The sequence below is a fragment of the Suillus plorans genome, assembly GCF_016647745.1.
Source record: "Suillus plorans strain S12 chromosome Unknown HD556scaffold_19, whole genome shotgun sequence".
NCBI lineage: Eukaryota > Fungi > Basidiomycota > Agaricomycetes > Boletales > Suillaceae > Suillus > Suillus plorans.
The window spans coordinates 75,652-91,015 of NW_024537403.1; the positions used below are offsets into that span (position 1 = coordinate 75,652).

At 47.4% G+C, this 15,364-nt stretch overlaps 9 protein-coding genes across 9 annotated transcripts; 3 read left to right on the forward strand and 6 right to left on the reverse strand.

The window, feature by feature from the left end:
• Positions 1-214: 214 nt before the first annotated feature.
• Positions 215-892, reverse strand: HD556DRAFT_1307013 (uncharacterized protein; the record flags this gene model as incomplete). The annotated part of the gene is made up of 4 exons (XM_041299987.1): positions 215-312; positions 343-419; positions 496-591; positions 633-892. 4 exons carry the CDS (start codon positions 890-892, stop codon positions 215-217), a joined length of 531 nt encoding a protein of 176 aa, XP_041161775.1.
• Positions 893-1,357: 465 nt separating this feature from the next.
• Positions 1,358-1,931, reverse strand: HD556DRAFT_1441553 (uncharacterized protein; the record flags this gene model as incomplete). Its single annotated transcript, XM_041306324.1, has 3 exons — positions 1,358-1,689; positions 1,730-1,787; positions 1,860-1,931. 3 exons carry the CDS (start codon positions 1,929-1,931, stop codon positions 1,358-1,360), a joined length of 462 nt encoding a protein of 153 aa, XP_041161776.1.
• A 441-nt stretch (positions 1,932-2,372) lies between these two features.
• HD556DRAFT_1431375 (uncharacterized protein) lies at positions 2,373-3,075 on the forward strand (the record flags this gene model as incomplete). The annotated part of the gene is made up of 2 exons (XM_041305006.1): positions 2,373-2,562; positions 2,624-3,075. The coding sequence occupies 2 exons, from the start codon at positions 2,373-2,375 to the stop codon at positions 3,073-3,075; spliced, it is 642 nt and encodes a 213-aa protein (XP_041161777.1).
• Positions 3,076-3,237: 162 nt separating this feature from the next.
• Positions 3,238-4,494, reverse strand: HD556DRAFT_1441555 (uncharacterized protein; the record flags this gene model as incomplete). The annotated part of the gene is made up of 5 exons (XM_041306325.1): positions 3,238-3,522; positions 3,585-3,919; positions 3,971-4,148; positions 4,210-4,367; positions 4,431-4,494. 5 exons carry the CDS (start codon positions 4,492-4,494, stop codon positions 3,238-3,240), a joined length of 1,020 nt encoding a protein of 339 aa, XP_041161778.1.
• A 537-nt stretch (positions 4,495-5,031) lies between these two features.
• HD556DRAFT_1431376 (cytochrome P450) lies at positions 5,032-7,463 on the forward strand (the record flags this gene model as incomplete). The annotated part of the gene is made up of 13 exons (XM_041305007.1): positions 5,032-5,161; positions 5,212-5,306; positions 5,360-5,451; positions 5,503-5,546; positions 5,603-5,740; positions 5,794-5,932; positions 5,983-6,236; positions 6,295-6,361; positions 6,418-6,681; positions 6,747-7,034; positions 7,092-7,124; positions 7,182-7,210; positions 7,261-7,463. The coding sequence occupies 13 exons, from the start codon at positions 5,032-5,034 to the stop codon at positions 7,461-7,463; spliced, it is 1,776 nt and encodes a 591-aa protein (XP_041161779.1).
• A 137-nt stretch (positions 7,464-7,600) lies between these two features.
• Positions 7,601-8,393, reverse strand: HD556DRAFT_1431377 (folate-sensitive fragile site protein Fra10Ac1-domain-containing protein; the record flags this gene model as incomplete). The annotated part of the gene is made up of 3 exons (XM_041305008.1): positions 7,601-8,065; positions 8,123-8,249; positions 8,299-8,393. 3 exons carry the CDS (start codon positions 8,391-8,393, stop codon positions 7,601-7,603), a joined length of 687 nt encoding a protein of 228 aa, XP_041161780.1.
• A 723-nt stretch (positions 8,394-9,116) lies between these two features.
• HD556DRAFT_1307018 (uncharacterized protein) lies at positions 9,117-9,521 on the reverse strand (the record flags this gene model as incomplete). Its single annotated transcript, XM_041299988.1, has 1 exon — positions 9,117-9,521. The coding sequence occupies one exon, from the start codon at positions 9,519-9,521 to the stop codon at positions 9,117-9,119; it is 405 nt and encodes a 134-aa protein (XP_041161781.1).
• A 496-nt stretch (positions 9,522-10,017) lies between these two features.
• Positions 10,018-11,735, forward strand: HD556DRAFT_1307019 (uncharacterized protein; the record flags this gene model as incomplete). The annotated part of the gene is made up of 14 exons (XM_041299989.1): positions 10,018-10,090; positions 10,155-10,187; positions 10,237-10,256; positions 10,309-10,323; positions 10,479-10,507; positions 10,566-10,579; positions 10,632-10,663; positions 10,721-10,722; positions 10,774-10,775; positions 10,838-10,897; positions 10,947-11,081; positions 11,136-11,367; positions 11,410-11,476; positions 11,532-11,735. The coding sequence occupies 14 exons, from the start codon at positions 10,018-10,020 to the stop codon at positions 11,733-11,735; spliced, it is 918 nt and encodes a 305-aa protein (XP_041161782.1).
• An 835-nt stretch (positions 11,736-12,570) lies between these two features.
• Positions 12,571-13,901, reverse strand: HD556DRAFT_1307020 (uncharacterized protein; the record flags this gene model as incomplete). The annotated part of the gene is made up of 4 exons (XM_041299990.1): positions 12,571-12,611; positions 12,662-12,712; positions 12,858-13,810; positions 13,873-13,901. 4 exons carry the CDS (start codon positions 13,899-13,901, stop codon positions 12,571-12,573), a joined length of 1,074 nt encoding a protein of 357 aa, XP_041161783.1.
• Between the last annotated feature and the right edge of the window lie 1,463 nt (positions 13,902-15,364).

Below are 15,364 nucleotides of genomic sequence, written 5' to 3' on the forward strand. Positions count from 1 at the left end.
GGTTCGTATTTGGGGCAGTGTGGATAGAAGTGTAAGTGGTTGGATCTCGCTAGTTGGATGCCATCCTCATTGAACAATTTTTCTACGAGAACCAGGTGTGGGAATGTTCAAATAATACTTTTCAATCCCTCGATTCAGTGCCCTCCTGGAATAAATGCTTCTTTCATTGTTTATCGCGCAAGGCACGCAAGACTCGTGCTCAATCATCACTGCTTTAAGAATCGACGATCTTGTCATGAACGGCGTACTCAAATAAAAATCCTCCAACAGCACTTCCAGTGCGTTTAAAAACCGCTAACGTCTTGGTGAGCACTGGTCAACCAACCAACTACACTGACTTACGTTGCCAAGAAGCTACGCCTTCGTGAATAGTAGGTTGCCGAAGACTTCCAGCGAATGTCTGTTGTGGTTCGTTTGCCCTATGATCTATTGCACGAGCTGTGGTGAAGCAGAAATAGTAGCTTGTTTAAGGACAAGTCGAGTGATCGTGTTTACCTCGGCTGGGCAATACTTTCTCGTGGACATTTAGTTGCCACAAGGCGCTGTTGGCTGGCGTCGACCGGGCCTCCGCCGCATTTAGAACAGCTCGAACTGTGAGTGGTCAGTTCAAGCAGTGAGCAACGAGCAATAACTTTTTGCCTCTATTTGCAACGATCTTGTCGTGGACGGTTAGCACCGAATACGTTCCTGACACTGCTATTGCAACGTTCACATCTAGCTGCAAGAGATCATCACCTTCTATATCAGGGGCAAGTTCATTATACAGGTTACCGGTATTCATCTGAGCCATAAAACAGTACTGACCTGTGTCTCTAACGATAACACGGGCAGCACACGGAATAAGAAGTATCCATATAGTGCAGATCAGAGAGAGAATGTTGGAGTACATCATGATGACGGTTGCGAGAGGTATGGCCTACGATCTTGATGGAAACTTCTTCCACAACCAAGCTGATCTTATAGCAGAACCCATGACTCGTGGACGTGGAGCCTTTGCAACTTTGAGAAATTGGGCTCGGTTGCCATTGAAAACTTCTTCCAAGGGACTTCGTAAATCTGCTCCGAGCTCCATATTAGCTGCGCTTCGACGATGAAGCGGTGCCAGCGCGTAGGTAGTGCGCTCGATATATTGGAAGCTCGACTGCTTCGGCAGGTGTTCTGAGATAGTCATTCATGCTATCGCAAGACCATCACATTGTAAGGTTCCGTACTATAGGTCATCGAGCCAATCACTGGCTAATACATATTATCTTATTGTGCACTAAACAGATTCTCTGATATTCATCCCACTTCCAAAGGCAGCCCTGTGTGAGTCTACTCCGTTCCACATCTAGACCCCGTGTATTATTAAAACTGGTCATAGCCCATCGTATTGATCGGGGCGAGGCAGATGCCGGGTATCCGTGGAGTCGAGCAGTGGCTTCAGTGCCATTGATGCAGCTCGGAACCGGTTGGTCATGATCATCAAGCAAAGCCCGTTGATCGCAAGGAATGCAACCAAGGCAATACCGATGTACCATGGCGAGTTGGACCGTTTTGTGCTTGGGGTACACACTCCATCCGCTTCAAGCGAGATTTCACTTTGTTCCTCTTCCTCCTCTTCGGTTCTTTGTGTGAGCGGGGTATATTCTTTGTTGCTCATCTGATTGAATGTTGCAATCTCGCTGCTGTGACAATCGCGTGTATCGTCTGTCAGTCATCAGATGTGTGTTGTATTTCTCGGGCTTACCTAGCGCTGGCCAAGTGACAGGTTTGGGACTGAATAAATGGACGGGGTATTTATGCGGCTGAGAAGTTGGTCTGTGTCTTATTTTATTCCGAAACCTTGAGTTAAAAAAGTTATTGTGCTCACGGCTTACAAAAAGTGTGCCGACATACTGCCATTGCGCCATGATCCATCTGATGGGCCGTGCCTTCCCGGGAGTCGCCATGATTGATTAACGCCAGTCTAACTGAACATGTGCCACACAGCATCTCCGAGTTACAGCACCCGCGCCGCAGAGATTACTGCATTCATTTCACACGGAAATTCACGATTGGGCTCTGCTAGGATAACTGATAGCATACTTATCAGGACATATTGTAAGATACTCCTAGGTGAGATTTAATCTTAACTTGGGATACTTTATCTGGGTGAACGTTCATCCTGGGAGTTAGCGTTGTCTCGTGCACCTAGTATCGTTATGGCACTGCTCTGCACTATCCAAGTCCACCGGATCAGTTCGATCTGGGAATTCAAGATAACGCATGTCCGTCAGATATAGCAATGAACGGCACAGCAGTTCGTTCTCGGCACCGCACGATGCGGCTATATGTGTATCAGTTCACAGAAGCCCGTTGGATATGAACTGTTTCTACCATCTAAAGTCATAATGTCTTACTTGCGACTCGGACGTCTTCCACATACTTCTCCAGTATCGAGGTGGTCTTTGCGGGACCCCTCTAATGTCGTCTCCGCTTGCATTTCCGTTCTTGTGCTGGTCACGATAGTCAATGTGATCTTTACATTACACACCGTTTCTGTTCTCAACGAGCTCCTCCCCCAGACCCCTCACGTTCACAGTACGTCAACTGCGCTTTTACCATTTCAGGCCTGAAATTGACCCGACCATCTCGTTTACAGCGTATGTGGGTGACGACCACCCCTCCCAGCTGCCACTAGAGCTGCCATCCGTCGGTCTCGAACTCGAGAGCGGCGAAGGTCACTTTTCATTATACGACGATGATGACTGGGGCACGCTTTTCCCCTCAGACGGGTTTGTCGCTCTAGGCCCGAATAACCGCACATTCCTAGTCTCCCTCTATCATCAATTCCACTGCCTAGATATCATCCGCGTCGGCTATGTGGTGAATCGCACGCATGCTGCAGAGCATATCCAGCACTGCTTGCGATATTTACGGCAGGCATTGCTGTGTCACGCTGATACCACACTGGAAGTGGATATTCCCCAAATATCTCCGGACGATGGGAAGTTGTACCACACTGCGAACGGGGTGGGTTCGGTTCACAGGTGTAGGGACTGGACAGTATTGCGGCAGTACATGCTAGAACACCCAAGCACGCCGTTCGAATAAGGGGAGTGGGGTCATGTGCGATGCTTTTTGTAATGCCAAATTGATATTTCTATTAGCTAGATACGTCAGTCTCATAATTAATTTCTGGTGTGTGTATGTCCAAATACACCACCATACCACTACAACAAGGTTCAAGATACCTTCGGTACATGTGTCAAGGTGTTATACAGGCGAAGCGCTTTCGTAATGGCTAGCAGGTCCCATATCGACCTCTGCAATCTCAATCTCCTCGTGACCCTTCATACGGGTGAGATCGAAGTCTTTCATCCGAATATCCATATCGGTTTCGACCATGCTGTGTTCAACAGTGAATTGGGTATCCGAAGTGCCTGTGTCGCCCCCACGGCGCGCGATCCATTCAATACGAGTGGACGTTATTGCCTTGGTGGTATGCTCTGATGAAATTCCTAAGCTAACCCGAATAATAATGAGGGTAGGTGCGATGCCCTAAAATGGATGCGTAAGTAAGCAATGAGCGGAAATTATAAAAGGACAAATTTGGTGCTCACGTATACTTGGGTGGCAATCACCGCCACGATACCTTGTGAGGGGTGTTGGATCGAGAAGAGTACGACGAACACGAATTGTGTTATAAGATAGAGGGCACCACTTTCGATGATGAGCATCATCGCGCGATGGGAGGCGCCTTGGCCGATGACTATAGGCGATTCTTTCACGACACGAGAGGAGGTCCAGATGCGGTAGACTATGAGAGAGGTGACGACGAAATTGGTGGCAAGGGGTAGGATATATCCTGCGAGCCCCAACCCCACCGTAGCGGGGGGAGGGGCAGGTGAGGTGGGGTCCATCGTAATGACAAGGTGGAGTACCTCCATTATACAAGCTATTCGAATTTGTCACTGACTTGTTGATTAATCGAAGCAGGAGGACGTACCGAAGCCACCGAAGGCAGTAAGAAGGGGAAGTATGACTACATAGTAGTTCCTATCCCAAAGCATCCAGCAGCGGTAGACGAGAACTAGGTCACCGACGAGATCCGTGAACGAGATAAGGAAATCTGCGCCTATAAGACCAGGAGTCTCCGCGGAAAACCCATCGACTCCTGTTGACTCCTATCGAGAAAATTGGTATGAGGATATATGTATTTTCTAACGATTTGATAGGGAAACCCACAAGAGTTGTATAAAAATGATTGAATTCGAGTGCAAAATGGGCAGTGCAGCAGAAAAAGAGCAAACAGTTGGCAAAAACAACAGGGCTACTAAGGTTTGGCGAAGGTCGTTTTTGACTCAAGACGATCCACGAAACGATGAAAAGAATGCAGTAACTGCCTGTACGTGAGCGCTCGCCAGTGAGTATTCACTGAAAAACATTGGAACTTGTGGAGTCCTTACCATACAAGACTGCCTCACAACCAAAGCCAATCAAAGCTGCTATATCAATTGGAGAGGCTGACATCGCATAGAACAGCCTTGACAATGGTGAACAGGTATTGTGTTGGTATGATGGTGCTGGCGGTGGTCAACGAAGGGAGCGCGCAGCAGCCTGAAGGCACGGAAAGAAAGATTTGTTTTCATTCTGATGATCAAACCGAGAACCTCGTGAGATACGGCCAGCGGCCGGGTAAACGCACGCATGGTAGTTTATTAATACTAAGCACCTAATATAGTTAAGAAGTAGTTTCGCAGCATGCGTCTACTTCCATTCAAACTCCGCGGCTTCGTCCTAGGCGTCCTACATACAACCGGGCGATCAAAACGAAAAATCACATACTGGTTGTAGAAAAAAAATTGGTAGCCTCTCAGTCATTGAAGTACAACTTGAAAGTCATTGTGAATCGCGGGAGACTCGCACCGAGTTCATGTCGGTCGAGTGCGGCCAGTCTGAGGCGGCGCTAATCCCCTTCTCACATTAAGTTAGCTTGTTGTCATCAGCGTCTGATGGCCATTGCTCAGCCTTTTTTGGTCGATGACCTTAATCCTCCTTCGTCCTCTCATGCCTCTTCTGAGAGTCTGCGGGTCGAGCATCTTCGCTTTCATTATATGGAGGCTCATTAAACGTCTTCGTGCTCTAAACTCTCCTCTCACTCACATCCTCGGACCAAAGAAAGAGCATTGGCTCAAAGGTAGATACGCTTCTATGGCGATACCACGCATTAATCTTAAGATGTGTCAGGCAATTATCACCGTATATTCCAAGATGGTCTGCGGTATAACCTTGATTTGGTTCAGAAATACGGCGGGGTAGTCAAGATTTACGCCCTTCTTGGCGTGAGCACCCTCATTTCGGATGTCTTATGTCCACTTTACCCGAAATTATCTAGCAAGAGCAACTGTACATATCAGATCCACTTGCTTTGCATCACATCATTGTGAAAGAGCAAAATGTCTACGAGGAGACCGATATGTTCATCATGTGAGTCTGACAAGTGCTTACGCCGTGTAAGCTGATAACACCGCCTGATAGGAGTAATCGACTCATCTTTGGCGAAGGCCTTATAGCTACTCTTGGTGAGTATACAGAAGTCTTACTTAACAAAGCGTGTGTATATCATCCTATTTCAAAGGCGAACAACACAGGAAGCAGCGTAAGATGCTAAATCCAGTATTTTCTCTCGCAAATATGCGTGGTTTGCTCCCTGTAATCCAGCCTATCGCTGATCAACTACACACAATTTTGAATGCACAAATTCCAGCTGATGGCTGTAAGTTGCGTAAATTTCGTTCGAATATCGTTTGTTCACCTATCTATTTGCAGCGGTCGTGGAGATTAACTTACTTCCGTGGTTGTCGAGAGGGGCATTGGAATACATATGTCAAGCAGCGCTCGGACACTCATTCAATGCACTGGATGCGACAAAAGGAAACGAATACTTGGAAGCCATCAGGACACTTGCGTGTGTGATTTGTTTGTCCCCGCAAACACTCCTGAAACTAATCCTGACAGACCATCCACACTTCGTCTAATCTTCCTCCGTCCATTTATTCCAATGATTGTGCGACGATTTTCCTTGTATTGGAGGAACAAGATGATGGATTGGGTGCCGGGTGACGCATTGAAAGATCTTCGTCATGTGGTAAACGTGATGGACACCACCAGCAAGAAGATTTTCACCGAGAAGAGAGCAGCCTTAGAGAATGAAGGCTTCGTCGGAATCGCGGGGAATCGCATGCAAGGTAAAGATATAATGAGTATCATGCGTCAGTTACCTTCTTTTCACACACGTAAACGTTCTACTAATGAAATGGCTACTGCCAGTGCAAGCCAATGCGTCTTCTTCCAGTGACGATCGATTGACAGACTCGGAATTGCTGGGCCAAATGAAGTGGGCGTTATTTACATACCCTGCCAGCGTGAATCCTAGACTCAGTATCCTTTTAGCACGATCATCTTCGCGGGCTTCGAGACCACTGCCACTGCCATATGCCGCATTTTTTGGATCCTGGCCCAAAAGCAGGACGTTCAGGCACGACTACGAAGCGCAGTCCGCAAGGCTAAACGAGACTATGCGGATGCGCAGGGCCTGTCTAGCCCTTGGGAAGACGTAGAATTACCCTATGACAAGCTTATGGGGCTGCCTTATCTAGATGCCATAGTCCGTGAAACACTTCGAGTGTATCCACCGACTTCTCTTCTCAGTCGAACGTAAGTTTATCTTGCAACACCACCTGAAACACTCACCGAACATTTTCGTTTCGGCTGCATTTTAGTGCTCGTCAGGCTTCCGTTCTTCCATTGCACCAGCCAATCAAGTCTGCATCTGGCGAAATGATTTCTTCGATCCATGTTCCAGAAAATACGACGCTTATAATTTCTATCTTGGCTTCGAATCACAACAAGGAGATCTGGGGCGAGGATGCCTCGGAATGGCGTCCAGAACGATGGTTGTCACCTTCTGGGGAGCGCCTTCACCTTGGAGATGGTGAAGGTAACCCTACGAACGGTGTGAGTCTGGGGGTCAAGAATGGCATCAAATATCCTGGTGTGTATGGTTTGATGTAGGTGACAGAAAACCTGTAATGTTACAGAAGAGCTGAAAGCCGTGGTCAACGCAGGATGACGTTCCTCGGAGGCGGCCGTGCTTGCATGTGCGTAATGTATCGTTTTGTAATGCGTGCATATAGCCATTGATGTTATTGATGTAGCGGCTTCAAGTTTGCGGAGATGGAAATCAGTGCGCTTTCTTGTCCTTTCCTCATGCAGAGATGAACTAAGTTATTACAGAACAAGTCCTCACGACGCTCATCCCACGAATACATTTCGCGCTGCCTGCATCGACAGATAGAAATGGACACGTCAAGGAGATCTACTGGAAGATGAACGGGCTACAAGTTCCGGTAGTACGACCACCAGCTGGGGACAACGTGACAGCTCAAGTTCCATTGGACCTAAGAAAAGTACGCGAGCAAGACTTCGTAGTGAATTAGCCAAACTAGCTCGAGCAGGTGAAGACGTACACATTTGCACATTTGAGTGCATCTGCATGCTACACAATGCAATCTAATGTACATCTTGAGAAGCACGAGACTTCTGAAACCTTGGTATGTAGTAAGTAAGACTAGGGTTAGCTACCGCTGTTCCTCGTTGGTAATAGGGTTGGTGAGGCGTCCCGATTCCGTTTGTGAGCTCGCGGAGACCGCGAACGTGAGCTTCGTCTTCGTCGGGTGCGATGCTGCTCATCATCGATGCCATCAAGCTCGACATCCTTCGTGCGGCTTCTGGACTTTGGTGCCCTTCTATCTTCATCCATCTTAACTTTATCACTTTCGCCCGTCTTAGCCTCCACTCCCTCGTCTTCGCTTCTCTTTTCGTGTTTCCTCTTCCACATGATCTTGCGCACGCACTTCGAACACAGAACGACTTTCACGAGAGCTTCTTTCCTTTGACCGTGCTCTTCATATGTAAATGGTAGCTCAAGAGTCGTAAGTGAAGTAGAAGACGCGGCGTGTTCGAGACAGCGAGCGTTCGCGCATGTCGTCTCGCCCGTTCCAGAGAGAACTTCTGTTTCCGTGCGCCAGCGGAGACTGAACTAGACGATCGATGATCAGCCCACCAAACGCACGCAGTAGAGGGGCGAGAGGCATACGTTTCCAGACCTGTAATGCTTGAGATCGCAAATTGCGAATTCGCGGTAGAGACTTTCGTAGTATTTCTGCGCTAGCCGGTCGTTCCATGATGTACTGGCTTCATCGTCTGCGCCATCTCGTAGGAACCTTCGAGAAGATGTGAAAGAGGTGACTTGGAAATCTGGGCGCTTCTTACTTGTGCGAGGCCTTTAAGATGTCGAACTCTGTGACTGTTGGGGCAGCAGCGGTCGTCTTGCGATTAGAGACATATGGCTTGTATAATGCTGACATATGAGATGGGAATGGGTTCGCGGTGGCTTACTAAGTGGATTGTTTAATTTGGGTAGTCAAAATAAGCTTTCGGCGCTGCAACTCAACTCGAAGGTTGACTCGGAAGGGCAGGCCCATCGGTAAGAAACGTTTCGTTATTGTATTCAGGCCATAATGAATACACTGCTAGGTGACACACAGGTGGTCAGGTAACAGGACTTAAGTCATCGTATTCTTCATGCACGCAATCACGCTTGAATCACATAACGACTCTTGCCGAAATCGAGAAGTGGCTACTTTGTACAACAACCCCTCCTCTTTTGTACAACCGCCCCCTTCTCCCCCTCTTTGTACAACCTCCCACTTTCTTTGTACGACTGTCCTCGTCGCTACAAACGTCGATTGTGTTTCATGACAGGGAATTGAATACGACGCATGTATGTACTTTTGGTCGCAGTTTACGGTACTAACCGAGTCAACGTGCACAGGAATTAGAAGAAAGGTTGTGTATTTTTGCTCGTGTCGTAATCCTGAATTTTGTTTTCATATTTGGCCATCTACGCTCACATAAGCTCAGACCTCGATGGCTCATCGATCATCGATCTTTCAACTACCAATGAAACAAAAACGTCCTGCGCACGAATCCAATCAAACGACCGAAATTAAAGCAAAACTCGCAAACTTGTTATACGTTGTTTGTACTCTCCCAAAATACGTCCCGCCAGCTGAATATTGCGCTGAATACTATGCACGTGCCATGCCTGCACTAAATCGTGACAACACCTTAGGTTCTATCGTCGTACTATCCAGCTGCGGGGGTAAGGCACCCGCATTACCAGACGCAATGTTGCCCATATCATGAGACTGTGGGGGTAATACACCCACTTCTGTCTCGGTCATGTTGCCCACAATACGCGCAAGTGGGGGTAGCACACCCATGTAAAAACGCGTCCGATATTGTGGCCAAAGCCCCGCGTCGTCAGAAAAATAGGCGCTGAGCCGCTCATTCCAAGACCTCTCGCACACGATCGGCAGCCTTGCCCTCGAGTAACGAGGAGGTCTCGTCACAGAGCTGCATGCTATGCGCACGACGGACAGCCAAGAAGGCCGGGCAACGAGCAAAAATATGGTGAACACTCTGAAAAGCATCACAACCGAAATGACACCAGGGCGGCGTATCACGAAAACGCCGATGCCGCACCTCTGCGGTATCAAGTTGTGATGAATTACAAAGAATGACTGTCACGAGGTCGACTTGGGCGCTGTTACCTGTGTTAGATCAATGATCTACATGGCGTCGGGCTGAGACTGCAGCGCTGAACGTCGAACCACTCACTCGACTACTTATACCCAAACACTGGCACGTTGTCGAAATCACAAATAGTTCTCGGATCTTAAATGTGGCATTTCGCGCGCCCAGTCACTGCATTACATGTCATCAACCACTGCTACTTTGATCTCATTGATTAGTATCCCTGGATGCACATTCCCTTTCTAGCTGAAACACTTACTTCGATCAATCAGATATCATCCCTCAAATGTCACTTTGGTGATGTAAGTGCTGAATGGTGGTATATCAAGCACGAATGCGATCGTTATACGTCCACCAAGTTCCCCCGTTCGCTTATTCTCATCCTCTAACAATATGGTCCTAGTCTCGAACGATCCTAGTTGGTGGCCAGTCATTAATGCGAACCTTATTGGCAGCTATTTTTCAGGTTTGTTCAGAGCTAGCCGCATGATACTGTGATGACTCGATTAATCATGGCTGCGGTTTCGCAGTTGCCGCCTCTGCTGCGGTAACATACGATTGGGGTGAGAAATGTCAAGTGTAAAAAAACCACTAACATTATGAAACTTCTAGGACTTACGTTCGGACAAGAGGTAGGTCGACACCATTACAGGAGCAGCCATCTCACTGACAACATCTTTATAGGTGGAACTAATCTGGGTGAGCGGACTCCCACATCCAAAGCACGATACGAAAATACCACAACTAATTTACGACAGAGGCAACGGTGGTCCATGATGACCTTTCTCTATCTTGTTGTATGTAGCCTTTTTTTAAGCGTGGTTAGCAAGCTGACTGACACGAACTTATCCTAGACACGATACCTTGGAATAGGATTTATTATGTACGTTTCGACGTCCAAGCCATTGATGTTGCGCTCATTACCTATCTCTCACAATCAGGCTCAACATGTCAAGTATGTCTCCCCACGTGGACTCTATTTTTTTCTTGTGACGAGGGGCATACAGGCGGCGTTCCAACAATTTGGACGACAGATGCAGTGAGTATTCCACACCGGTGCCTTCCATTTCTGTCCAACAATTAAACTACCATGTAGGGGTGAGTGGGATCCTCGAACAATTCGTTGGTTCAATGTAACGACCCCTACAGTTGTGAGTCTCTTACGAGCCTGTGATCATCCAAGGCTGATAACTAATATTACTGGATTCGTCAGGCCTTATCTTATACAACACACTTAATTGGATGGGTGAGGTTGTAGAAATATCACTGGGTGGTGAGTTATACACCTCCGTGATATTGACTTTACTGAAATATCATCCAAGTCATCATGATCGTTCGGTTGCATGCCATGTATCAGCGATCTAGGAAGGTGCTGGTATTCCTCGTTGTCACCTTTCTGGTCACCAAGATCGCCAATGTAGTGATAGTCGCAATAACGACGACGCAGCTTACAGGGGGTAGGCTTTGATTATATATCAAAAATGCTTAAGAGGCTTACTGACATGTACCAGAGGAATACATTCTCTCCAGCACCTATCTGTGTAACATCGACTCTGGGAGCGATTTTAACTTTCTGAGTCTCACGACTTGGATACTTGACGTTGTATGGGAGGTCCTTGTAATGTGTCTCGCAGTCTGGATTGCTGTGAAGCACTTCCGTGAACTGCGAAGACACTCAGCAGGAGGTATTATAGGGGACTGTTTCACGGTGTTAATGCAAACTCACGTTAGTTACTTTGCAAGGTGAGCTCATAATGTGAATATGGTTCTCTTGTTCCGCTGAAGTCATGCACGTGCTAGTTTTTTGGCTATTTCTTGCTTTGAGATCGCTTTAGTCTCTCCAACGCTCGGGGTATGCTGATCTGTCACCGACTTCTACGTGCGTTAATGATTCATCAATTCTATAGAACGTATATTCCCTGGGCGCTCAGATTTATCTTGGTTTCGCTCAAATCTTCCAGATGGTGCAGATGTCCGTGTTGGGACCACGCCTCATCCTTGGCGTTCGAGAATATCACGCCAAGCTCGTGGCCGACTCCGATACAGCAAGCGCTATGATTTCAATCGCTTTCCAGGAACGTGTCCATGTGGAAACTAGCAGTAGCGTATAGTACGGGAGATGTTCGATGTGATTAACAATCAATGGATAGTCTGTAGTGAGCGGTCTTGTTTCTGTTTATTCCAGGTTTTGTCGTCGTACTATTTGCTTAAGTTATTGGAAGTTGCACAATATATATTTGAAAGAGACATAAGTAGCTCCATAACGTGACCGTGGACCTCTTGCCTTACTAATACTACCTACCTTTCAAGTCGTATCTCGTATTTTGGCACTCGCTTCGATTTCCAATCGAAATTAGCCTAATTTTCCTGAATTATTAGTCTGTTGAGTCAGCCTCGCAATGTGCTTTCGTACTCTCCCCCGGTGAATCCATGAGTTGACCTTGAGTTGACGTAGTACTAGCTCTGCGCAGAAAACCATCAAGTAGCCTTGAACTTACTGGACGAAAACGCCCGAGCGCTAGCCGAGGCACGAGGCTAGCGCAGAAATGAGTCTACGCTTGAGTAAGCAAAGGTGGCGCAACGCACCTTGCTCCGACTCACATCAGTAGTCGAGCGTGACAGTCTCTCATTATTAGATTTCTCTTATCATCTACTATACCTCGCTGCCTTTCTTTACACCTACCCACCACTCCCTCTCTCAGGACACGAACGAAAATATTTGCCTCGTTCTTTGCCCCGCCTCGTCAACCGTTTCGTCCAGTGCACTACGTTCGCTTCCTAAGATTTCAAGCTACACGCAGGGCTACCTGATCGGTACCCGCCCGCCCATCATAGCTCACCTTGAAACCTTAGGTCCTTGCGCAGGTGCTGGGCCGAAAAGCCCTACGGGCTTTTACCCAATCAGCTTCCCTCACTTTCATTAATCAATCGCTCTCACACTTGTACCTAGTCCATGACCAATTCACCCTGCTCCGTTTCTCCAATAACTGCGCGTCGAAGGCATAGAGTCGGATCAAGTTCTCTAATGAATACTTACACTCTATTTGATATGCATCAAGCTGATTATAATCTGCCTTAAATATCCTTCCTACATATGCATATACATGACAGTGCACACGACATAAGCGAGTAGTTAAACCAGCACCAAGACTCTCTTCAGAAACTAACCTCCATCCGTCTTTTCAAAATCACCGATGACTACCCTTCAGTCTCTGGAGCGATGTCCATGTTACTCGCGTCAACGATGCGGTGGTAACGGCCACCCGCGCGTGCATCGAGCGGACGACGTTCGGCCAATGCCATATGTATGTACCATCGAAGTGTCTTCTCGAGACAGTACGGCTCGTCCATGTCAAAATACATGGGGCGCATGTGCTCTGGGCAGCTTGCGCTGCGAACAGGTGTCAAAGGATAACCATTAATCATTTTGCTGAGGACGGCCGGGTCCTGTTCATGCAAAATCTCATCGTATTGGGAGTATGGCCAGTAGGACTGTGGATAGGCTGGCACAGGAGTCGAAACGGCGACCTGGGATGGAACCTCCCGAAGATTTACGTGTGAGCTGTGTGCGGAGTGCGAGAGTGTTGGATTTAAGGCGCGAGTGGTGGGAAGAGGGGGAGCGGGAGCGGGGGGAGGATGTATATTCGAGCGATCAGTGCTCGACTTAGCACGAATCCGTTCTGCCAGTCCGCCACTGCGAGTATGGTTGTCGGGGGTCCATCGTACATCCGCCGAAGGCTGATCAACAGTGGCCTCATGCCCCTGTTTTCCGTGGGGAATGGAAGGGTAGGCTTCTTGATCACTTGTACCCGAATTATAGATAGGAATTTGGGGCTTTATACCCTTCGAGTTTAAAGAAAGTGCTCTGAAACCACGGCGAGGGAGGCCCTCAGTTGGTTCGGGGGAATGGGGAAACTTGGTCAGCAAGTCAGAGTCCGCGCGTGTGTCAACGTTTGCGCGAGCTGGTCCATGGTAGTAGGTATGTTGTGATTTGCCATGATAGATGTCGAGTATCCCTGGAGCTTGCTTGACGTACACGATGTCGGACTTTTGAAGGGGAGTCTTGCCACGGTATACGGGTTTGGAAGAATCGTCACGAAGAGGCTCGCGCCTTCTCCCTTCTGAAGAGAATCCGTATGGCATTGATTTGGAATGCTTAAGCGACACCTTCTGGTCGTCGTTAGACCTGAAGGGGGGGAGAGGTATATTGATCAGTATGATGACGATGAGTAGAACGCGGAGATTCACTTTTGGAACATTTTCTTAAACGAATTCATGATTGATATGGATTAACGAGGGATGTACGGCCGCAAAGAATATGAGGAGGTAGTATCTGGTAGTGTAGAGAATCTGCATATCAGTATATAAAGGTTCGGCTGCTGTGGATGCACCATAGCCACAACTACAAAGCAATTTCTCAATATCCGAAAAAAATTCAAATGTGGAGGCTCTGGCAAATGTTTTGATTACCCACCTATAGTCAAATCAATACTATTATCGCCCCATCTGCATTACCAAGGTAGAATGTGTGACAACGAACCAATTATGGGACACAGTTGCCACAAGTCCAATGAATTCACCACACATCCTGCTCATTGATATCTCGAGCTCAAAACTGGTGCTCAATGAACAAGTGCCGAAATTTCCGGTAATGACATACAGCACGCTGCCTCAGATGCACGAGATACAAGAATGAGGCAAGACGCGTGCAGCGTCTCGCTGAAAAAAACAGCTAACTTTTCCTTTTAATTGTCTCACTTAACAAGACCATTCAACATACCTTCAAAGCGCAGTGCACCCGACCAGCTATATTTTAATCCAATTTGCTCAACATCAAATAAAGATGCATGAAGTGCGTTCAAGGTTGACATTTCGAGAAATCTGAAGGCAATTTAAACAGTCAGACAAGCATTGATATCAAGTCTGACAGAGTTACACACATGATCACTATGGCCTCGAAGATTCCTCGAAGATGGACTCAGGACCGATAATAGCCCTGAACGAAACTTACATCGTGGAAGTGCTGAGATACTCTAGCTCCCATTGGAATGAGCGGATCATTTACTCCGAGGCATGAAGGTCCAGTTACCTGTTTCATGGTCAAATCTGCGACTCAGCTTTACTTACTCTGACCGTGCAATTTGTTCCCATGTATAGCATCATGCACGAAAAGCCCTCACAGGAGATATGGTCGCCAATGGTTTTTGCTTTGGGAGAGAAATGAGAAGCTTGACCTATATTCACTATGAAAGCGGAGCGGGTCGGTGCTTTGCCAGCCAGCCTTGCCTTCCGACGCCGACAGAGCTAGAAATTTCATGTATCGTCAGTTTCATAACCATGGTCAACCAGCGGATCGGAAAAGACCTGAAAGAATGCACACTTCGTCTATGGGATCACGGATGGGAGTTAGAAGATATCCGTGAAGCTCTTGGTGTCTCGCGAAGAAGCTATTTCGCTGGTGACGGATGGTTTCTTGGACTTGTTTTATTATAGATATACTGAGTGTAAAGACGCGAAACAAATAGCATCGTATGATTAAAAAGTGTTGGTATGCTCTAGGAATTAAGAGCCTGAGGAATCGTGTCCGCTGTAGACGGCTGTGTAGTGTGCACGGTGCACCCTGACTGGCCATAACTTACATAATTGCAACTGACAAAGCAGAATGCACCGATCCCTACCAGTTCATAACACGTACAAAGAGTCATTAGGAGTATTCGTCTACTCGAGTTGGATACCTACA